The 24,892-nt window shown below is 45.1% G+C and overlaps 1 protein-coding gene across 5 annotated transcripts in view; it reads left to right on the forward strand.

The window, feature by feature from the left end:
- The window catches only part of CENPK (centromere protein K), an 87,348-nt gene that overhangs the window by 22,759 nt on the left and 39,697 nt on the right, over nucleotides 1-24,892 (forward strand). For 4 of the 5 annotated variants that reach the window (XM_006117003.5, XM_089779375.1, XM_075932390.2 and 1 more), the window contains 2 exons: nucleotides 5,424-5,561; nucleotides 18,339-18,395. In XM_006117003.5, the coding sequence (XP_006117065.1) occupies nucleotides 5,424-5,561; nucleotides 18,339-18,395 (195 nt within the window). The remainder of the gene's footprint in view (nucleotides 1-5,423; nucleotides 5,562-18,338; nucleotides 18,396-24,892) is intronic. The other variant, XM_089779376.1, reaches the window with a different exon arrangement.

A 24,892-nucleotide genomic window follows, 5' to 3' on the forward strand; every position in this document is an offset into this window, starting at 1 on the left:
CACATGTGGCGGTGGGACCTCTTGGGCATCTGAGTCATCCAGAGACTCCTGAGGCAGGCACCAGTCCCAGCCCTGTCACTGAGCCCCTCCTTGCACCTCTTCCCATCTCCCAGGTTCTTTCTCCAGTCCCTCCCTAGTTATATATTCCCCAAGAAAAATCAGAGAGTTTCGTGCTCAAACCAGAAAGTCTTTTTTTATTTGGTCTGTGTGGGGTGGGGAGAAGGGAAGGCGTGGGAGGAAAGGCACAAGGGACAATGCAGAGGCCCTTTGTAGGGAGGCCCCAAGAGAGAGTCTCTCAGCCAGCCTTGTTTGAAACTCTCTCAGGGCCTCCCAGAGAAACACAGCCCCCTGATGTGCTCACCAAATGGCAGCAGTGTACAGCTGCTCATAAACCTTGGTTAGCTGCTCAGCTCCCCTCCCCGTAGGAAAGTCTCTCCTGTGTTTTCACAAAGGTTGTGGAGCACACAACAGGGGGATGTTGTGGCCTCCAAGGTCCAGGTGGGTGAGGAGACATTAAAATCTCTCTTTGAGGCAGTTGAAGGCATCTTTCATGACAAAGTAGCACCTGCTGAGCCAGGTGTTGAAGCGTTTTTTGGTTGCGTCCAGATATCCTGTGGAGGGCTTCATCAGCCAAGAGAGCAAAGAGTAGGCTGTGTCGCCTATGCTGCACATAGGCATGTCTCCAACGCTGGTGGTACGGTCAGGGGAGGAAGAGTGCCGGTGTAAATCCTCTGAAAGAGGCTGGAGTTTCTGAAGATGTGGGCGTCATGCGCCTTCCCCAAACACCTGACAAAAATGTCCGCGAATCAGGCCCTGTGTCCACAAGGGTCTGCAGGACCATGAAAAAGTACCCTGTCTTATTGATGAAGTCTGAGGCCCGGTGGTCAGGGATGTTTGTGCTGTCAATGGCCTGGCCTGCCCTGCCCTGTCCTGTCCCCCCCCTGCCCCCGCCCCCGCCCCACACAGCGCAGTTTGGGAAGCCTATGGCGGCAAAAGCAGCGACAATGTGGTCCACGTTGCCCAAGGTGATCCTGCATAGCAGGATGGCATTGATGTCCTTTACCACCTGTAGAATCATAGGATTACAAGAGACCTTGGGAGGTCCCCAAACCCAAGTCCCTTCCCAAAGCAGGAACTAACTTCAGCTACCCCCATCCCTGGCAGGGCTTTGTGAAACTGGCTCTGAAAAACCTCTAGGAAGGGAGATTCCACATACCCTTCCTAGGTAACACATTGGAGCAGTGTTTCCCAAATGGTGCTCCACGGTACCCTGGGGTTCCACGAAGTGAAAGTAAGGGTTCTGCAAGAACCCGAACGCTCCCTCCTCTCCCGCCCTTAAAGAGATAGAGAGGAGCCTGGCGCACAAAGACGCTGGCTCCTTCTCTGTTTCCCCACTGCCCTTTCAGACACCTCCCATCCTCTGCTGCCGCTCTTCTTTTACCACCGGACTTAGCAGGAGTAACAGTTGCTTGTCCTGCTTCTCCCCGATCAACCCAAGATTCCTCTCTCCCATCCCCTGCTGCCACTCTGCTTTTTCCAAGGGACCTAGTAGGTGCTGCTAGGTCCTTTGGTAAAAGGAGAGAGGCAGCGGGGCACGGGGGAGAGGAATGTTGGGTTGATCGGGGAGAAGCGGGACCAGCAGCTGTTGTGTGTGACTTTAAGAATTCAAGCTAATATCAAAATTCCCCATGGATCGTTGGTTAAAAGAAGGAATTTGAAAGAAAAAAGTGAGTACTTCAAACTCCAATATTTTTACTGAAACCAGCAAGGAAAATACTGAGGCAGTTCAAGTTAATTATGAAAAATTACAGCCGACTAATAAGAAACGCAGGTGTTGTGAGTACTGTTTGTCATTTGGATTCACAAGCAATGGAAATAAAGCTGCTCCAGGTGCCGAGTGTATACTGTGCAACAAAATATTATCTAATAGTTGTTTAGTACCTGCTAAATTGCGAAGATATTTTGAAACAAATCATCCAGAAAACAAAGATAAAGACAAATTTTTTTTAAGCCGAAGCTTGAATCACTTGAAAAAAGTAAACTCTTCATGTCAAAAATTGCCAAATCTGATAATGAAAATGCAACAGAGGCGTCTTACAAAGTTTGCTATCGTATATCACTTGCTGGAGAAGCACACACTACTGGGGAATCACTCTTAAAACCATGTGCAAAAGATATTGTAATGTGTTATGTTGGATCAGGAGTCTCGTCAAAAAGTTGAGGCTGTGCCACTATCGAACAATACTGTCACACATCGTATTCACGATCTGGCTGCTGACATCGAGAAGGAGCTTATTTTTCAGCTGTATTTATGTGATGCATATGCATTATGATTAGGAAAATCCACTGACGTTGCAGGTCTTGCAGTTTTGCTTGTATTTGTCCGTTATGATTTTAATAGTTCTACTGAAGAAGACTTACTTTTATGTGAATTTTTGCAAACCAATATGACTGGTGAGACTATATTCAATTGTATCGATAACTTTATGAAAACACGCCAAATAAGCTGGGAAAAATGTGTTGATGTGTGCAGTGATGGTGCAAAAGCAATGGTAGGAAGAGTGGCTGGTGCTGAACACAAAGGCTGTGTCTACACTGCACCCCTTTTCCGGAAAAGGGATGCAGATTAGACACTTCGGAATTGCAAATCCACGGAGGATTTAAATATCCCCCACGGCATTTGCCTTTACATGGCTGCCGCTTTTTTCCGGCTTGGGGATAAGCAGGAGAAAAGCGCCAGTCTAGACGCGATTCTCCGGAAAATAAGCCCTTTTCCGGAGGATTTCTTATTCGTACTTGAAAGGAATAAGTAGGAATAAGAAATCCTCTGGAAAAGGGCTTATTTTCCAGAGAATCGCATCTAGACTGGCGCTTTTCTCCGCTTATCCCGAAACCGGAAAAAAGCGGCAGCCATGTAAAGGCAAATGCCACGGGGGATATTTAAATCCCCCGCGGATTTGCAATTCCAACTCGTCTCATTAGCATCCCTTTTCCGGAAAGGGATGCCAATGTAGACGTAGCCAAATAAATAATGTAGCACCAAACTGCACCAGCAGTCATTACATTCTCCACAGACACGCTTTGGTAGTTAAGAATATTTCTCCCTCTCTTAAAAATGTGTTGGACGAAGCAGTACAGATTATTAATGATATAAAAACTCGACCATTACAATCAAGACTGCTCAAAATTATGTTTGAAGATATGGGTAGTCAGCACAAAACCCTGCTTCTACATACAGAAGTCCAGTAGCTATTGCGAGGCAAAGTGCTGGTTAGATTATTTGAGTTGCATCATGAGCTCTCCACATATTTGCTGGATCACAAATTCCAACTGTCTGATCGTTTAACAAACTTTTTTAGGTTATCAAGAGTTGTGTATCTTGCAGACATCTTTACAAAACTTAATGAAGTAAATCTGTCGCTGCAAGGAAAGAATGTAAATATTTTTAATGCGAAAGATAAAATTTTATCATTGTCACAGAAGCTACAGTTTTGGATCTCATCTGTAGGACAAAATAATTTGGATTGTTTCCCAACACTGAATGATTTCCTTGAAGAAAATGAATGCAAATTTGATGAAGATATTTGCAGCGACATTGCAGATCATCTCTGCGATTTATACATGAACATCATTATTTTCCAACCATCAATGACAACAATAACTGGATTCAAAATCCATTAAGTTTAACAGAAAAGCCAGTCAGCTTTTCTACACAAGATTATGAAAACCTAATTGAAATCACTTTGGACGGCTAATTAATACAAAAATTTAAAGAAGTTTCTCTGATTACATTTTGGGGTGGCTTATGTCAAAGTTAAGAATATTCATTTTTATCAAGACAAGCAGTTGGTCAGCTGTACCCTTCGCCAGCACATACTTGTGTGAAACTGGATTCTCGAATTATGCAGCAACAAAAATGAAATACAGAAATTGACTGACTGCTGCGCCAAATATGCGAATCCAACTTTCTAGTATTAAATCAAATATAAAAAGAATTTGCCAAGAAAAGAAGAAAAACCACTCTTTGCATTGAAAACTGTGAATATAATTAATATTATTTGATAGCTTTATTTTTTGTACATATTTAATATGATTTTTGATTTAAAATATGCTGAATTAAAATGAATGGTGATCTCATGACCGTATTTAGCATCTTGTTACTACTAATTGACTACTAATTTTGGTGTACTGGAAGCCCGCTCCCCAGTCTGTGTGTTTGGGTGGTGGGGTTTTTTTTGTTTTATTTTGCTCGACAAACTTATTCCCTGGCAGTAGGGGTTCCTTGAAAGGTTTCTGAATTTAAAAGGGTTCCGTGGTCAAAAAAAATTGGGAAACATGGCACTGGAGTGCTTTGCCACCCTCGTAACATAGTAAAAGAGTGAAACCTGCATGACCATGGCCCCAACGGTTGATCTCCCCATCCCAAACTGGTTCCTGACGGAGCAGTAGGTATCTGGCGTGGTGAGCTTTGAGAGGACAATGGTGACACGCTTCTGGAGGGGGATGGCACATTGCATGCAGGAGTCCCATCGCTGGAGGACAGCGCCAGCCACTTGCAGAGCTCCTGGAAGGTGGCCTTCTGCATGCGCAAGTTCTGGAGCCCCTGATGGTCGTTCCACCGCTCCATGACAATCCGGTTCTACTGGTCGGAATTGGTCTCCTGGCACCAGAAGCAATGGTGCATGGTGTGCAGGGGAGGGTGGAAGGGGCTATGGTGTATGAGGAGTGCACGGGCCAGCGCGAGGCAGTGCACTATTCTAAGCTGGTTGTTGTGGCCCTGTAGCGCCTCGAGGGCAATCTGCATAAACTGCACCAGGAGTTGCAGCAGCAAATCTAAGAGGCTGACACTGATTTGCAACAGATGTGGCTCCACGGTGGAAGTGTTATGGCATTCGCAAGGGCAACCAACACACACAGTGAGAGTTTGCTGTCTCTTGAGGAGGTAGGCAAAATGGAGAAGAGTCTGAGACACAGCTGTAGAGAGGATCCCCTTTAAGCATGAGTCATGGGAAGCAGCTCTAAGAAGTGACTGCTGTCCTGATGCCCTGCCAGGAGTGCTTCTGGGGAGTTGTAAATGTGATACAGGCTCCAATCAGTGTGGACGTGCTATTTCAATATAAATCTGTGCTGTTTCAATGGGGATTTGTAGTGTGTATTCACTATTTTGAAATATTTATTTTGGGAGTTATTTTGAAGTTACTTATTTCAAAATAACCTTGTAGTGTAGACATAGCCTAATAGAGCTAACTGCTTTTAATTAAAGTTAGAAGTTTTGGGCAGTGTAACTGAATGTGGAGATGAGGCCTGCTACTTGAAGGATTAAGAGAAATTATACAGTTTTTGCTGGTTTTTGATGGATATGATTATCCTTTTCTAATTTTAGTTCCATATGATGATGACCATTATTTTCTTCTTGTTCATAGGCTGAGAAATTGGCAAAACGTATGTCTTCGTACCAACATGATCTCGCTCCAGCAATCACCAGTAACATAGTGTGTTCTGCAGATGCCAGAGAAGAACTCTTAGATGAATGTGAGGAGATATGGAGACAGATGGAAGAGGTATGCATAAGTTCATTGTATTTGATATTCAAAAGTATGTATTCTTTCAGACAAGACTGTGGGAGAAGGTAATACAAAATATATAGACCAAAAAAGAAAATGTAAGTGGCACTGAGAGATACACTACATACCATTTTGTTAATCTTAAACAGACAATTATCAATACTGCAAATGAAAATTCACATTGCAATGTAAGTTTAAAAACAAATACAAATTTTATTACTTGTATTTTATGGGCCCAGCTGAGATTGGGACTCCATTATGCTAGATGTTGTGCTAGACATTGTACAAATACAAAGTCAGAGGTAATTCCTGCCCTGAAGCTCTCATAATCTAAATAGATGAGAGAGAGTGGCAGAGGTTCATAGAGCAGTGAAGTTAATTGCCAAAGAGGTCAATTTTCAGTGGCAGCAACTGCATTAGAATTCAGGTCTTTTGACTTCCACTTCAATGGCTTAACCATTGAACTGTGCCTCCTAGTCACATTTTTATTGTTACATTACAAAAAAGAAAAATCCCTGCCTAACTTTGAATTCTTTTGAAGGATCATTACACATCGAGGATGGGCAAGATGCAGCTCACAGGCCAGATCTGGCACATCAAGCCTTTTGATCCAACCTGTGACCACCCCTGCAGCAGTGCGCAGTGCCAATAAAAGCAGCTAGCTGCTCTGTTTTGCTCTCTGTACTGAGGGGAGAAGGGAGGGAGAGAGAAGCTTCAGTATGCTGCCCCTGCCCTCTCAAAATCTCTTACTTCTTCTTCAAGTCGTGTTTCTGTGGGTGTTCCACTGTTGGTGACAGTGGAGCCTTGCAAAGCAGTTTCCCTATTGGGTTGTGCATGCACGAAAAGACGCCTTGTGGAATTTGCGCCTTAGCGCCTCGTGTACATGCTCTGACCCCCCCACACCTTCAATTCTTTGCTAACCGCCCTTGGTTGCAGACGGATCTTCAACGTCTTGCCTCAGGCATACTTACTTCAGTGTTTAATTCTTAGTTGTAGATAGTTATCTATGTAATCTTTCCCTCAGGGAAGCTTGACGTGACTCTGGTTGCTCAGGAGGCTGCAAGAACTTGTTGTTTCTTCCAGTTCTCCTCTGAATGTTGCTCTGTTTTCTTTTTCTGAAAAAAAAAGAGGAGAGGAGAAGAAAAGCCGTGGATGCAGAAATATGCCAGGCTCGCCGGGCTTTAAGAATTGTGAAGCATGTCACGATGCCATGCCAGGCTCGGATGGACATTGGCTGTGTATTCACTATATGAGTGAAGCCCATATCTCATAAAAGTGCAAGCACTACTACAATTTGATGGCGAGAGCTAGAAAGACAGAGAGGTCTACCTTAGAATGATTCTATTTGAAAAAGCCATGCAGCCTGTTGAGGACCAACATACTCCCAGCCACAGGAGGAGTCCACCAAGAAAAGAGCTGCCTCCCCGCTTCCTTGGAAGGCTATTATGAAGAGAGCTTTCCTGGCACATACTCTCCCTCCTTCATCTTCCCTTGGAGTTAGCAGGGGAGATAGCCCGGGTATGTCCAGTACTGTGGAACTGACACCTTCTGGTGCAGGTACCACACTGCTGGAACTGGCTCAGGTACTGGCCCGGGGCTTTTTGGTGCTGTCGAGTCCACAGACAATCTTTGGCTTCAGCACTGCACCGTGACTTGGCACCAGTGTTCCCTTTAAGCTACACGGCAGCATAGCTTCACACATGATTGATTGCCCCGCCCAGTCAGCCAGCTCTATCCTAGTAGCTCTGAGCCTTTGACTGGGCGGGTTGATTAATTACGTGTGAAGCTATGCTGCTGTGCAACTTAGAGGGAACACTGCCCAGCACCACCAAAAACTTTGATGATGCTGGCTTTGTAGACAGTCAACTCGACTGGCACCAATGAGCTCGGCACCAAGCCCCATGCCACCATCTTCAGCCTCTATAGCACCAGTGAAGGAACCATCCCACCACCCGACATGGGCAGCACTTGACTGAACATTGTCGGCACAGGGAGGTCATGGCAGAGACTACCCTTTGTGTCCTGCCATCAGGGATCCATCCCCATCCCCATCTTTGACCCACAGCTCTCCAGATCTTATTAGATCTCCAGTGCTGTCTCAGCACTGTGTCCTAGGGGATGATGACCACAGGAGTGTTTTTTCGTCACCCCACGCCTCCCTGATGGGCTTGTGGTTATATTACTATTGGGACAGATCTCGTCGTCCTTCCTGGTAATGCACATTGATCATACCCTCCACCACATTAACCATCTTAGTAGCCACCCTGTGAGCACTGGGGCCCATATAGACACTGATATGTGACATTTTCAACACCGACTAAAAGACGTTCATCCCAACATGTCTGTCTCCAAGAAAAAGACTCTTTAAAATGTGTAAGTAGGATAAAGTTTAGATAAATCCGTTAGGTTTTACTGTTTTCTATTGTGGGACTTTGGATCTGATGTCTGTGCTGTTAGAAATGGGTTTTCCTCTCTTTTGTAACTAAGTTTTGGCCCAGAGGAGTCCCCATGAGTATATTAATTGGTGACTTTTTTCATCTAGTCATTATGCTGGAAAATTCTGGGTTCTCAAAATGATCCCACTGCTCCCACCATGTCAAGGCTGATTCCCCACTTTGGCATGATGAATGCAGAAGTGGGGGCCTGCAAAAACACCCCTAAAACCTGCTTTCTACAGGCTTTGGTACAAAACTTCCCCTTAAAATCCTAATACCTGGACTTTGGGGAATCCGCTGCCACCATCAAATGCTTTTGAACCCCCTAACAGGGGTGGACACTTGAAACCAACCCCAGGAGCACCCCAAGCTCTTTTCTACAAAGAGCTTGAAAAAGAAAGAAAATATAAACTGCAGTCTGTGGCTGCTATCCCCTAATCAGAGGCATACAGATCCCACAGACAGATTTTCCAGTACATAGAAATGAACCAAACCAGGTTAATAAAAAAAAAATAACTTTTATTATCAAAACAGTACTCCTGATGCAAGCATAAGTCCCCAGGCTGCTGGCCCTCCCTCATGGCCATGACACTCTCTCCACCCGAAGACTTGTAAGAGGAGGAAGGCCAGATTCATAATAGGGATCCTGACTCTCGTACATCTCCAAAGATAATTCTTTGTTGCCCGATAAGGCAGTCATATCATCTGACCTATGCCCGGCTGACTATCTTAAACAATTTTTTAAAAGGTGGCAGCGAGCCAGGAGGTTCCACTTCAAGAGGTGCAGGAGAAACAGTACTGGCTTCTGAAAAACTTACAACTCACTCTTCATGGTAAAATTGCTTTGCCCATTAACAAGGCAATTATGGAGATGTCAGATGAGCTGTGGCAAACTCCAGCCTCTACTTCAGTGGTTCCCAACCGTCAGTCTGTGGACTGGTGTTAGACCACTAACCGCTGGCTGGTGGGCTGCAGCACACTGCCAGGCCACACCCATGCCTTTACAGGCCCGTATGGGGCTGCGAGAGGAAGGGTGAAAATGCACCCTCCCATGGTCCCTGTGCTGGTCTCTCCCATGTCCTGATGGGGTGCCAGGCCATTGGTCACACCCCTTTGCCCAGCTCAGTGGGGGGCAGTGGCTGCCGGCGGGAGTGAGCAGGAGGCCAGCTTACAACACCTCACCTGCCCTGCAGAGCATTAGCTGCTGCAGCTCTGCCCCTGCGGCCAAATGATTACTCTGACTCGTCTCTCCCGGCATGGAGCAGTGGTGCGACTAGAGTGGGATGGACCTAACTGTTGCCAGGGGAGCCACAGAGGGTATCAAGGCTGTTCCCCACTCTGGCACTCCGAATGCAGAAGGTGGGGGGCTGCAAGAGAGCTTCAAAACCTTGCCTCTACAGGCACTGGTTACAAAAACTTCCCCCCAGAATCCTAATACACAAATTTTGGGGAATTTTTGATCTCTTTAAAAAAAAACAAAAAAACAGGGGTGAACACTTCAACCCCATCCGTGGTACCCTAAACACTTTTGCCCCAAAACAGCTTGAAAAAGAAAAGAGAAAAACAAGCTACAGTCTCTGTAGTTGACCCCTCCCTCTGTCAGAGGCATACAGATATACACAGACAGTCCTTCTACAACACAAGAATCAAATAATTAACTTAAAAGAAGTAATTTTTCATTGCAAAACAAAAGATAAACTTTTTAAAGCTTACTTGGTTGCTAGATGTTATAGAGCAACCAAGGAAAACAAATTAAAAAATTAGAAAAGTCTTGGCACAAAGCTTAGATGGTAGTAAATGGGGAGGGGAGGCATAGATTCACAGAGAGCAGTTCAAACCAAACCACAAAATAAAGAAAAATTACCCTGAACGCGACTGGATTCACATTTCCCTGGTACTCAGTTCTAATTTTCTCTTTGTTCAGTCCTCTCCCATGCCCTGAATTCCATGTGGAGGGGCATGGTAATCTTGTCTGAGTTTAAATCATTCTGTGTGTGTCAACTCCTGGTTTAACTCTCCCACACAAAGAGAACAGGCAGGGAACCTATATCCAATTCAAATTTCAATCCTTTATCTCAATTGGCTTTCCTGGACCCTTGGTCGACACCTTTACTAGGTACCTGAGTTAACCCTTTAGTCATTGGGTGCTGGTCAGCACTCCCCCTGTTCATGACAGAGGGATTGCCAGAGGATGCTGGCTGCTGACAGAGGCCCCTCTGGAGATGAGAGACCTTCCCACCTGCCCCATGTGCCTCCCCCAGTCCTGGAAGCTGGTGGGAACATCCTGGCTTCCCATGCTACAGCTGCTCCTGCCTTCCCCAGGGGCACCAGGTAGGCTGGAGCCACTTTGTCTGGTTCATATGAAGGGCGTGCAGGCTGAGGAGGTGCAGGGAGAGTTAGAGCTAGCTGTGCATGTCTCCTTCTCTCCAGGGCTGGGAACTAGTGCAGTGAAGTGGGGACAAAGGGGAATTTGGGGGTCAAACTTGTTTCCCTCTGGGCTTGAGGCAGAACAAAAGACCTAGCTCTTGACATTCTCATGATTATATTTTAAACTTAAGTTTACATAGGTGTTAATGGCTTAAGATAATAAAAGAAAGAATTCTTTTAACAGAATTTTTTTTGGCGTTGTAGATATCTGTAAACTCTGATTCATTACAACGATATGCATTATGTGTGTACAAAAGCAATGTAAACTAACATTTGACTACTTAAAATTACCATAATGAATATGCAAATATGCAAATAAATGTTACTGGTCCACCAAAAGTTTGTTTGCCAGTCTGTGGTATAAAAAAGATTGGTAACCACTGCTCTATTTAACCTATGTATAAAAAGGATGGCAGAAAGTACTTTGTTCCTGCCAAGGACATGGACTTTTAATTCACACATCCCCAGTCAAATTCTTTAGTTGTGGTGTCAGCACAGCACAGATCTAAGCTGCCACAATATAGAGCAGAAAATCATAAAAAAACCCACAAGAAGCTGGACCTTTTTGGCAGAAAAATATATTCATCCTCCACATTACAAACTGAGAATCGCTAATTATTCAGCCCTTTTAGCAAATCATGATTTCAATAATTGAGAACTGGGAGAGCTCATGTAATATCTTCCCGATTCAGAAAGACCCATCCTAAAGGTATACCCCATAGTATACCTTTCAAAACCCAATAGTATACAAGGGCCACACTGTCGCCCTCACATCCCTTCAGACATCTCTAGACATTGCGGATACTGCTTCTAGAGTGACTGCTACTGCCATAGTCACACGCAGAACATCTTGGTTACATGCTTCTGGGGTTCCTCAGGAGCTTCAGTCTAAAGTAGAAGATCTCCTATTTGACAAACAGAAACTGTTTGCTGCCAAAACTGATGAGGTGTTACACAGTAGCAAAGGTGTATCTACGTCAACAGTATATGGTCATCTTTCCATACCTCAATGACTGCCTCATAAAAGGATGGTTTTGCAAGGAAACCACTTCCATGATATGGAAGACCAAGCACCTATTCAGTCTCGGTCTTTTTATCAATGAACAAAAATCTACCCTACAATCAGTGCAGGACATAGTTTATTGGTGCTCGCCTAAACTCACTTTCAGCCTGGGCCTATTTATCTCAACAGGGCTTCTTGCTGATTCAAGATCTCATAGCTATTCTGTCCATGAGCCCTTCCTTTACCGTACTCTACCTGCCTACAGCTTATGGGCCATACGGCCGTAACTACCTATGTTGTCCAACATGCCCGATTACACTTCCATTCTCTACAGCATTGGATGACATCCGTCTATGCTCCATCTTCCTATACGCTGTTTACTTTTCATAGTATCGTAGTATACTAGAACAGGAAGGCACCCTGAGAGATCATCAAGTCCAATCTCCTGTTCTCACGACAGGACCAAGCATCATCTAGATCAGGGGTTGGAAACCCCTGGCACGCATGCCACAAGCCACACGCAAGCTGATTTTTTTTTTTTTTTTTTTTTAAACTGGCAGGCAGGGCAGGAGCTCAGCTCAGCCCTGCCCCACCCCCTGCGCAGTGGGGAACCCATGATGTGGCATGAGCCTCAGCTGCAGGCTGGAGCACCAGTTCCAGCTTCCTGCTGGGAGGGCGGAGGATGGGAGAGACATTTGCGTGTGTCCCTGGGGCTACCTCCTGCTTCGGGAGGGTGTGGGGCTAGGCCTGCTCCGCAAAGCTAGGGCTAGGTGGCTTGCACATGTGGCATGCTGGGGCCCAGGCTGCGCCATGCTGCTCCCCATGGGCTGTGTGTGTAGAGGGGGAGGTTGGGAGCCCCTTCTCAAGTGCACTGCTGTGCCTGGACGGGCTAGAGCCAGCCCTGGGCAGCCCCGGCCTTTGCCTGCTTCCACCCCAGATTCTCAGCTGGTAGGCAAAGGGCTGGGCCAGGCAGGGAGGAGACTCTTGCCCCTCTCCTCACCCTAGTGCTGCTCCTGGGGGGCTGCGAGTCCCAGCACTGCTGCCTTGCCAGTGAGTACACTGGGGCATGAGTGGGGGGTGAAGGAGGATGTGGGGGCAGGGTGGGAGAGGGCAGGGGTTGCACTGAGGGACATGGGGCAATGCAGGGGATCTGGCTAAGGGGGCATGATGGGGCCGAGGAGAGCAAGGCTGGAGCAGAGGGAAGATGTGAGGAGGGATACAATTTTACTTTGCAGAAGCTGCACTTTCCTTTACTCACCACTTCTTTGCCTCCCTTCCCAACTAGGTATTTTACTGTATTGTCACCCTCTCACCTTTTCTGTGTTACTCCCCAATCTCCTTCCACCCCAAACTCCCTCATATACTCCCATCCCACACATTCTCCTGCTGCCAAAGTCTCTTCCAGACCCTGCCCTCCTCACCCCGTCCTGTACCCCACCTCTCGCCCAGATCCTACATCCCTATCCCATTCACTGGCAGCCCTATTCTGCACATTGAACCACTCATTTTTGTTCCCATCCCAGAGCCTTAGGGGTTCACAAAATCAACTAATTCTGGAACCCCAGAAAAGTAAATCTGGCCTATGAGAAACCATGAACCTCAGTCTTCCCTGTCCCTTGCCTTCACCCGATGGGGGCTGGCGCGCCAGAAGAGTGGGGTGTTTCAGTTGGGAGCCAGATCATTAGGTTTGGGGTTTTTTTGGAGAAGTTTTGCTTCTCACTTGTGTGGTCCCCCACTGGTTTTTCTGTGGGTCAGTGACCCCTGACCAACAAAAAGGTTCCCCTCCCCTGCCACAAATTAAAAAAACTTTGAAACATTCCAGAATCGTGTTTTGCTATTTTTGCAACAGTGTCACACTGTTGACTCATATTTCGTTTGTGGTGCACTGTGAGCCCTAGATCGCTTTCCATAGTACTCCTTCCTAGACAGTAGCTTCCCATTCTGTATGTGTGAAACTGTTTTTCCTTCCTAAGTGGAGTACTTTGCAGTTGTCCTTATTAAACTCCACCTATTTACCTCAGACCATTTTTCTAGTTTGTCCAGATCATTTTGAACATTGACCCTGTCCTCCAAAGCACTTGCAACCCCTTCTAGCTTGGTATCATCTGCAAACTTTATAATCATACTTTCTATGCCCTCATCTAAATCATTGATGAAGATATTGAACAGAACAGGTCCCAAAACAGACCCTGTGGAACCCCACTTGTTATGCCCTTGCAGCATGATAGTGAACTGTTAATAACTACTTTCTGAGAACGGTTATCCAGCCAGTTATGCACCCTCCTTATAGTAGCATCATCAAGGTTGCATTTTCCTAGTTTATTGATAAGTAGGCCATGAAAGATTGTGTCAAATGTCTTACTAAAGTCTAGGTGTATCATGTCCACTGCGTCTCCCTTATCCATAAGGCTTGATATCCTATCAAAGAAAGCTATCAGAATGGTTTGACATGATTTGTTCTTTACAAATTCATGCTGGCTGTTTCCTATCACCTTATTTTCTTCCAGACGTTTGCAGATGGATTCCTTAATTACTTTCTCCATTATCTTCCCTGGCACAGAAGTTAAACTGACTGGTCTGTAGTTTCCTGGATTAGTTTTAATTCCCTTTTTATAGATGGGCACGATATTTGCCCTTTTCTAGTCTTCTGAAATCTTTCCTGACCTCCATGATTTTTCAAAGATTTTTGGCTAAAGGCTCAGCTACTTCCTGTATCAGCTCCTTGAGTATTATAGGATGCATTTAATCAGACCCTAGTGATCTGAAGACATCTAACATTTCTAAGTATTTTTTAACTAGTTCCTTTTATATTTAACTTCTAAACCTACCCCATTTCCACTAGCATTCTCTATGGTAGGCATCCCGTCACCATCCATCTTCGTGATGAAAACTGAAACAAAGAAGTCATTAAAGATCTCTGCCATTTCCAAGCTTCCTATTGTTGTTCCTCTGTCTTCACTGAGCAATGAGCCTACCCCGTCTTTGGTCTTTCTCTTGCTTCCAATATATTGTAGAATGTCTTCTTGTTACCCTTCACGTCTCTAGCTAGATTGAGCTCGTTTTGTACCTTTGTCTTTCTAATGTTGCCCCTGCCTATCTGTGATGTTTGCCTATATTCATTCTTTCTTATTTGACCTAGTTTCTGCTTTTTATATGACTCCCTTTTGATTTTTAGATCATGTAAGATCTCCTGGTTAATCCAAGGTGGTCTCCTTCCATACTTTCTGTCTTTCCTACGCAGTGGAATAGGTTGCTTTTGGGTCCTTAACAATGTCCCTTTGAAAAACTGCCAACTGTTTTCAGTTGTTTTTCCTCTTAGCCTTGCTTCCCATGGGACCTTACTTACTAGCTCTCAGAGTTCACTAAAATCTTCCTCCCGAAATCCCTTGTCTCTGTTTTGCTGTTCTCCTTTCTACCATTCCTTAGAATGATGAACGCTATGGTTTTATGATCTCTTTCACCAAAGCTCCCTTCCACTTCCACATTTTCAACTGGTTCCTCCATATTTGTTAAAATCAAATCAAGAATAGCTTCCACCCTATTCACTTTCTCAGCCTTCTGAACTAAAAAATTGTCTCCAGTGCAGTCCAAGAACTTTTTGGATAATCTGTGCCCTGCTGTGATAATTTTCTAACATATATCTGAATAGTTGAAATCCCTTACCACCACCAATCCTGTGCTTTGGATGATTTTGTTAGTTGTTTAAAAAAAGCCTCATCCTTTTCTTCTTCCTGGGTAGGTGGTCTATAGTAGACCACTAGCATGACATCATCCTTGTTTTTTACCCCTTTTAACCTAACCCAGAGACTTTCAACATGTCTATCACCTATGTCCATCTCCACTTCAGTCCAAGTATGTACATTTTCAGTATGTAAGTCAACACCTCCTTCCTTTTTTCCGTGCCTGTTTTCCTGAGCAAGCTGTACCCTTCTAAACCAATATTCCAATTGTCTATTATCCCACCAAATCTCTGTGATAGCAACTACGTCATAGTTGTGTTTGTTTATTATGTCTTCAAGTTCTTCCTGCTTATTCTTCATACTTCTTACATTTGTATTTAGGCATCTAAGATATTGATTTGATTTTTGACTCTCAGTTCTGCCTTGCCCCTCCTTTATCACTGCTGTTATTGACCATGCTCCTTCCCATTTCTGAGCCATCTCCTAGGTCTCCATATTTTTCACCTCTCTCTTGGCTTTGGTCATCTGCCCCTAGTTTAAAGCCCTTCTCATTAGGTTAGCCAGTCTGTGTCCAAATACTCTGTTCCCCCTTTGTCAGTAAGTGAATCCCAACCCTGCTTAGCAGTCCTTCATCTTGGAACAGCATCCCATGGTCAAGGTGTTTCTTGTAAATCAAATCCAAGATTAGAATCTGCACATTTGTTTTGGTTGTGAGTTAGATCTGTCTCCTCCAAATTTAGAAGATAAGCGTTTTGTTGGTTTTCGTTATAAATAATTGTTGCACTCTAGCAGTAATAGAAATTGCTGTGTTGCAAGGAAGAAGAAATGTTAAAAAATATAAACCAGTGTGTAACTGTTGGATATTAAAATAAATTGTTTAAAAGGGAGGCGGGTAGATTCCAGTTGAATGGTAGGGACAAATAGTGAAAAACAATCCTTGAATTTAATTTTAAAAGCCTCCAATAAGAAAAAGATTAAAGAAATGTTTTTGTACACCTGCACTCTGTCTACTGGGTACCAAGGGAAGCAGCAGAGAAACTAAGCTGTAGTCTGAGCACTCATTTGGCACATGTCCATTAGAAATCAGAAAATGGCCCCCTCCAACCAGTCTTGAAAATAGAATATATGAAACTGAAGTTACCATGTGCTCAAGAGGGTTGACTGAACCCGACAGAAGCAGCTGCAAAATCCTAAGTGCAACTGATACCTAAACCAGCTGGATAGAAAGGACCCTTCGTATCTAAGATTTTATATCCCCATATTGTCTTTAATATAAATGTCTATAGATTGTCTTGATGAGTCTTCACTCTCTAGTGACACCTAAAGTAGCAATATTTTAGGTTTTAACTTCTTTATAAGTCCAAAATGGACTTTGAATTCCTAAACAGTTGCTTTTAATATTCTAAGCTTGCTCTGTGTGGACCAGTCCTTTCAAAGTTTAATAACCACATTCTTAGAAGGGACTTTGAAGACACGTGAATCCTTGGAAGTATGATAAATGTGTGTGGAATTGAGAATTTATGACTATAAATAAATGGATAAGAATCTTGGTAATTTTCATTGTTTATATTTGACTGATGATTGTACTGGATGAATTGTTGGCTGGTTAACAATTAGTAAGTGTCTTGATTTGAGAAATACTGTTTAAGTTAAAAGTTGACTGGAAAAAAAACCCTCATGTTAAAACTAGTAAGCCAACTCTCACTGTACTCAATAAAAGGAGTTAGCCTTCTGGATTGTGTTATATAATGGTAAACCTATTTTGTTAGATTTCAGCTTTTAAAATGTACCTGGCACCTTAGCAAATTCATTGACCCCCATTCATGCTTATATAGCTATATCTTAAAAAATGGGGCTATTTGTGTTCAAATCAGTTTTTCCCTAAGTATGAGGCATACTGCCCTGGTGGGGATGCAGAAGTCTACAGGGTATATGGACAGATATTTTTGGATGCACTCTAGGGTCTTAGCTCTCATGAAAAATGAAAAGCCTTTAGCTGTTATGGTAGTAAATACAATTTCAAAATGTGACTCCAGCGTAACTAAGGTAGTGATGTCTGTCCAAGTTTGCAAAGAAGCAGAAACAATAGCTCTGTAATAATTGTCCCATTCATTTCAGTGGGTGCTAACTCAGATGCCACCGATATTTTGTATGCCAACATCATTAACAATTTCATGGCTTATCAAAGCAGGTGAGAGAAGATAGGCTATGTCCTTGCATATAAATATAAAATCTGGCTAGAGCTTGAATAACTGATAGTGTGATTGAAAAGGGACATGATTGGTTTTGTTTTCCTGAAGGGGCTCAGTAGTCAAAACTTTGGCAAATGCTGGTTTAAAGTAGGTATGTTAAGTAGTGGTTAAGCTAATTGAGTAGTCAATGGAATTTCCATCTACTACTCAGTCAGTAAGGGGGTTAGCTCCCGGGGGACCCAGTGCGAGCTGGGACTGAGCAATCTTGTCTCGCACTGGCTCCAGGACTACTGCGGCTTTGCTTTTAAAATGTAGTAAGTGTTACCATGCTCTTACTACATATACAAGGCAGAGCTACAGTAGGGGACCCAGGGAGAAATTAGCAGAGATTGCTCAGTCCCAGCTCCTGCTGTGTCTCCCCTGCCCTTCTGCGAAGATGGTGATGGAAGGGGGGGGCGGGGAACTGGCTTTTGAGATGGCTCTCCCCAGCACTGACTCCTGCTCCCCCCCCTTTGCTGCCTCTGATACAGGGTCAGTGGGGCAGCAGAAGCAAGTAGTTGAGTAGTGACTTGACTAGTCACCTACATTCCTAGTTTAAAGTGTGAGCTATCACTGATTAACTTAACTCTCTGTTTCTTTCCAAATAAGTCTTGTCCCCAATTTTCTCTTTTAGTTTCCTTATCCTTTCCATGAGCCTCCCTTTCCCACCTGATCCCCATGTATTCAGAACCCTGTCTTCCTCTTACTCTGACATTTCCCAGCTCTTGTACCTCTTTCCATGTGGCCAATCCTCTTTTTTTCTAGTACTTCTGTTTCCACTTCTTCATTTAGTTATCCCTTTTGTTTATGGTATGCTTTTGAAACATTCTGGCATTGTCCTCTCAGGTATGGCCTCTAGCAACATGGGTGCAGCCACGTTAATACTTCCAACTATAAAACAACCATAGTATTTTTGGAGGAATTTTAAATGAATATTTGGATGGCCTGAAAAAGGGAAGGGAAGATAAGTAATCGCTTTTTTTTTCCTTTCTACTAAGTGTCAGAGCAAGTTAACACTGCTAGGAACAGAAATACTTCCAGAATCTGATGCTCAGGTAAGTCCATCTTTTATGTGCTTAGTGTCCAATTTTTAGTTTTCTATCAGACAAATACCAATTATCTTACTTTTTAGATATAGACTAACATTCTTCACTTACGCTATTCAGAGTTGTCGTCTACTTTATCCTTTCTTTATAGTTTCTGAGTTTGTCAATCATGTGTGAACTTTTTACTCTCTAAATATAGTCTTATCTAGCAATTGCAGGAAAATTGTGTGTTAAATTTATTAGATTGGTTATGGGCAAAACTAGCCCAGTGACTGACTATTTAATGTTATTCCTAGCAAAATATGTGAATAAGCATGTCCTTCTTATAGGAATGTAAAATCCTGTTTAATTAGTTAGTTTTTTAACTGGTTAACTGAATAGATGGGGGCAGCCTGCAGGCCGGAGTTGTTCCTGCCCACCTGCTTCCAGCCCCGTGCTGAACCGCCAGCTCCCTGCCCTCACTGGGAGTTGGCAGCCTCGCAGGGGGCCGGAAGCGGCGAGGTCAGGGGTGCTGCCATCTCCCAGCCCGCATGGGTTGTGAGACAACAGCCATCTCCTCTCTGTCCTGTGTTTTTATTCATTTAATACATGTACTCAGATGTTACCTAGGTAACAAAGGTAACTTTTAAGGAAATAGAGATCAAAAGGTGACCTCTCTATCAGGGTAGCCCCTGTTTCTGAAGATGCAGGCACCCTTTTTCTGTATCTGTTGCTGGTGTGCTGGAGTACTCCCTCAGTGCACCCGCCTAGAGTGATATGGAAGTAATAAAGGACACTCTAGGTAAGTGTCCCATTCCCTGTGCCTCCACCGCACTCTGCTACCCCTGATCCCTGTATCCCTCTGGCTCTGTGCCTCCGGTTCCCCGCGCCACCCCTGTACCCCCCCCTCCCACTGTTCCCTGCACCCCTCTGGCTCTGTGCTGTCTCTGCACCCTGCTCCCCCTGTGGGTCGGGAGTGAAGGGTGGTTGCCCATAGGGAGAGGCTGGACAGGACAGGGAAAAGGCTGCTGTGACCCAGCAGCGAGTGAAAGGGGGAGTTCACTTGAAGCGCCTTTGCCTTTATGGAAAAAAAAATGAAAATGCTATCTGTTATTTATAGGGCTAAAATGCAGGGACAAAAAAGAAAACAAACAAAAAAAACTCATTGCAAAATGCAAATGTGTAAAAGACAACAACAAAGGGGGGGGTAGGGGACAAAAAATGTTTTGCTTGGGGCAGCAAAAAACCTAGAGCTGGCCCCTGGGGAGGGGAAGGGGCTGGGCTGGGCTGTGGGTAGGGTAGGGGAGGGGAAAAATATGGGGAAAGGGCTTGTGCTAAGGGGAGGAGGTCAGGAGAAGAATAATAAGAAGAAAGTGGAAGGCACCAAGGGACAGGGGTGCAGGAGAGACAAATGCCAGGGGGCCAAGTGCAGACAATGAGGACAAGGGCAGGAGGGGAGGTGTCAGTGGGAGGGGGGGACAGGGTGATGCTGGGAGAGGAGCGGGTAAGGGCATTGTGGATTGGAGGGGGAGGTGCTGGGGGAAGGCTTGAAAGAAGGGGTGGGCATGAGGAAGGCGGGGATGGAGCAAAGCATCTGTGAGGGCACAGGGGCAGGAGGGGAACAGGGGCAGAGGGTGGTGAGGGGGTGGGTATCCGTGGAAAAAGAGAGCAAAGGGGGCGGCACCAGGAGGGGGCAGGTGCCAAGGGATTCTGGGGGTGAGGCAGAAGGGTAGACACCTGCAGGGGAGGGACCAGCACCGGAGGAGAGAGGCAGGGCAGGTGTGTAGAGGGAGGTTTTAGGAGAGGGGATGAGGAGGGGTAGCTCACATGATCAGAGTGGGGCTACTGGAGGAGTGGGCACAGGGCGGAGAGAAGGGCTGGTGGAGTGGGGCAGGTCTCAGGAAGGCTGAGGGCAGTGAGAAGGGCAGGAGTCAGGACAGCAGAGGGTGAGCAGTTAGGGGGCAGCAGGCACCAGGGGAGCTGAGGGACCAAGGGGAGGAGAGAGAAAAGGTAGAGGTTTATAAGATATTTATTAATAACCTGGGTGATATTTATTAATCACTTATTAGTAATTACTGTTCTTATTCTTATTAGGGATTTATGCCATTTAAAAAACACTTTTTGTGGGGGAGGGTGGCGAGTCCCTTTTTTGTCTGGCGAGTAGGGTTTTCCATAATTTGTCGACCACTGACAATAACTGTATTACAGTGTAGAAATTTCATCGGAGGCATGAAGCCTAGGCCCAGATACTCACTTTGGCCAGGAAGAGATGATGGGAAAGAACCCAAAGAATCAAACCCCTTTTATATTGAGAGGTACCAATGGTACTATGCAGTTGAGGCCTGGGGCCTTCTACCCTAGAACTTTTTTGAAGCCCTCTGGGAGGAATTCCAGGGAAATGCCAGTGGGGAGCTTCTATGGTGGTGGTATATCTTCCCTTATCACAGCCGCTATAGTGTTTCAGTGCTGACGGACACCCCCTAGCAACTGTGCAAATCCTTAAATCCTTTCTGTGGTGTAAAAGTCGGTGATGCTATGTTCTGCTTGGGCGGGAAAAACCAGTTATGGCTGGTGAGAGCCAGCACAACTCAGAGTCCTCTGCTGTTGACAGGCATTTTGATCAAAATGGAGTCTTTAGGTTAAAAGTTCACTGCCTCCATTTTGAATGGTTTTTACATTAACTCCTTTCGGCCCACCACAGAGTTCTAGAAGGGAACACTTTTATCAAGTTCTAGAGGAGAACAAGTATTTGACAAAATGGAAATATTTCTATTTAACACTTCTCCATGTGTAAGTTACTTAAGGATGTAATAACGTAAAGTGGATGTATAAAACATTGTCAGACTATTCAGTTTTGTTAATCTAAATTGAATGTGCTAAAAATGATTATAGACAAATAGCTTTTGTATCTGTCTTGAATAAATAGCCCAATATCTACTACAGGTTGGACCTTGCTGGTTCAGCATCTTCAGGACCTGACTGGTCCCAAATTAGGGATTTGCTGGACCAGGGAAGGTCCCTCCTCTCATGGCCGTGTTGCCACTGGGCTAGGGCTCCAGCCTTCCCCCCATTGCCACAGCCCCCCAAGGCTCTTCCCGGCCTCGCTACTGCTGGGGCTGGAGCGCCATGGCCAGAGCTGCACAGCTGGGGCAGAGCTCTGCAGCTGCCTGGCTCTTCAGCTGGGCTGGAGCTTGGCAACCAGGGCAGAGGGACGGGGCTGCAGCTCCATGGACAGGGATGGGGCTAGAGGTTCCTGGCTGCTGCTGGGATCAGAGCTCCCTGTCTGGGGTGGGAGGGCCACGGCCAAGCTAGAGCTCCCCGGCTTCTGGGGCTGAAACTTGGTGGCATACCACCTGCCTCCATGCCAGACCACGGATTTTGCCGGACCAGGGAGTCCTGGTTAAGGGAAGTACAACTTGTACACATATGAGAGGGTTTGTGTGTCTGTCCATGTCACTGACTGATCAAGAACTCCTAAAGGGTAAGAACTAGGACCATCAAATTTGTTATACAGTTTCTTCTTGTCATAACTTAAAGCAAGGTAAGGGTTGGATTGTGCCAGGAAAGTGAGATGTGCCCTGGAATGGCATTGCTTTTCATCAAACCATAGAGAAAAGAGACAGAATCACCGGGCAAGTGAAAGGCACTGGCTGGGGGTGTGCCCCCCTTCTGTCTGGGACTGTCCCAGCCTTATGCCTCTCACTCCCCAGGTGCCCTTTAGGGAGTGCAGGGAAGGCTGAAGCCCCCCTCATCCAAAATTCATACAGGGATGTTATTGTCTATTCCCCTTTATCAAGGATTGAGAGGGAAGTGCATAATTTGCTGCTTTCTTTGCTCTGGCTCTGGGGCACAGACGAACCTGGACCTGTTCCATCCAGTGGACATGCACCCCTCCCCCGGCTGTGCCCGCTGAAGTTGCAGTGGCCATGGAGAGGCACTTCTCATCCAGTCCCAAGTTGCTACAGTGACAAAGAGGTGGGGTTGTCCTCTCCAGGGCATACTGAATCCCTCATCCCCAGTACCAACCCAGATAAATTACTTAAATGAAGCATGAACATTTTCATTTCATTTCCCCCATCCCCCAAACAAAAAATTGAGTTAAGGACTCAGGTAAATCTTCTAGTAAATTTAAAATTTGTTCTTTCTTTCTTATATCAGTCTCTGAATAGAAATAAAATAATGGTTTTGCACAAGGGTGGCCAATAATTTTTGAGCAGGGGCCACTTCAAAATTTTTTGAAGTGGTTGCGGGCTGCTCCAGGAGGGCCTCAGTTGGAAGGACTGGAGCCTTTAAATGGAAAGAGTTGAAAGGACTCACACCTCCCCTGTGGCTCCCAGGCATCACATTAGCTGGAGACAGGAGCTGCAAGCCCTTTCAGTTCCTGCTAGTGAGTTGCCTGGGAACTGAGAATGCTAAAGCCCTTTCACCTACTTCTATTTAAAGGGCTTGCACCTTCCCTGGGGCTGTTGCATGAGGACGGAGCTGCGAGCCCTTTCAGTTGCTTCTATTTAAAGGGCTTGTGCCTTCTGCGTGGCTGCCAGACAACACAGCTGCCTCGGAGATCTGAGCTCTTTAAATAGAAACAGTTAAAAGGACTCGCAGCTCTGGAGCTGCACTAGCCCTTTCAACTGCTTCTATTTCAAGGTCTTGCGCCTTCCCTGTGGCTGCCAGGCAACGCATTACCTAACAGATGCAGGGAAGGCATGAGCCCTTTAAATAGAAGCAGTTGAAAAGGCTTGTGTAGCTCCGGCTCCTAGGCAACACGCTTGGTGATGGGGCTTAGAACAGCCACGTGGGTTAGATTCAGCCCACTGAGTGGCTTTTCCCCATCCCGGGTTTAGCACATAGTTGATATATTTATACAAAATAGTTTCAGGAAATGTGGTTGCATGAGACAAATGTGTAAAATATGTTGTCCTACTGTAGAAGTCTAGGGGGTGGGGGGAACTCTCCGGTCCAAATATAAATTAATTGTGAGGATAAGAACTCAACTATGGTGTTTAGTTTTGGAAGTGTGAAGAAGCATCTATAATATCATAAAGTTAATTTTTCTTCCTTGTCGTCGACTAAAAAACTACTTTCTTTTTGCAGTTTAGAGATGTGCTTGGTATTTGAGCTTGCCTGGGTGAGGCAAAACAAATGGAACTACAAGGATAACACTTCTTCATATGCTCAAGATGTAGTGAACTCGATGGTTGTAAATCTGTTCTTCCTTCTAATCCCCTCCAGGCTAACACCTTTGCTTTATCTTGTATCCATATTTGACAAATGAGAAGGAATACTGTGCACCAATGTTCCTTTTAAGCTGGGCACTTGTGTGGCCGCTAGGGATGTTAAATATCAATTAATTAACTAATCGAGTAGTCGGATTTTCCATCAAATATTCGATTAGTCAATAAGGACTAAAGCGCGTTCTGCCTTTGAAATGTATAAGAGCCCCACCAGCGTTCTTGTGCATTTCAAAGATTGAAACACCTCATGGAGCCCGGGGTCAGCGGGGGACTCCCTGCTAGTCCCTGGTTCCATGCAGTGTTTCAATCTTTGAAACGCACAATGCCCCTGCTTTTAAGCCGGCACCTCCCTGTACTCCTTCCCCCTATCTCCCTTCCCGGTGCCACTTTGTGATTGAGGCAGCAAGGGGCGGGAGAAGCGACTAGTTCCTTACATCCGTACAAGTTGCTTACGAGTCTTGTGGATAAGCGAGAAGCGGTGGATGTGGTATACCTCGACTTTAGTAAGGCATTTGATACGGTCTCGCATGATATTCTTATCAATAAACTAGGTAAATACAACTTAGATGGGGCTACTTGAAGGTGGGTGCATAACTGGCTGTATAACCATACTCAGAAAGTAGTTATTAATGGTTCACAATCCTGCTGGAAAGGCATAACAAGTGGGGTTCTGCAGGGGTCTGTTTTGGGACCGGCTCTGTTCAATATCTTCATCAATGATTTAGATATTGGTATAGAAAGTACGCTTATTAAGTTTGCAGAGGATACCAAGCTGGGAGGGGTTGTGACTAATCAGGAGGATAGGGTAATAATTCAAAATGACTTGGACAAATTGGAGAAATGGTCAGAATGAAGTTTAATAAAGGCAAATGCAAAGTGCTCCACTTAGGACGGAACAATCCGTTTCACACATACAGAATGGGAAGCGACTGTCTAGGAAGGAGTACTGCAGAAAGCGATCTAGGAGTTATAGTAGACCACAAGCTGAATATGAGTCAGCAGTGTGATGCTGTTGCAAAGAAAGCAAACATGATTCTGGGATGCGTTAACAGTATGTTGTGAGCAAGACACGAGAAGTCATTCTTCCGCTCTACTCTGCACTGGTTAGGCCTCAGTTGGAGTATTGTATCCAGTTCTGGGCACCGCATTTCAAGAAAGATGTGGAGAAATTGGAGAGAGTCCAGAGAAGAGCAATGAGAATGATTAAAGGTCTAGAGAACATGACCTATGAGGGAAGACTGAAGGAATTGGATTTGTTAAGTTTAGAAAAGAGAAGATTGAGGGGGGACATGATAG

Source organism: Pelodiscus sinensis, chromosome 6 (genome assembly GCF_052426305.1).
Source record: "Pelodiscus sinensis isolate ZL-2025 chromosome 6, ASM5242630v1, whole genome shotgun sequence".
NCBI lineage: Eukaryota > Metazoa > Chordata > Testudines > Trionychidae > Pelodiscus > Pelodiscus sinensis.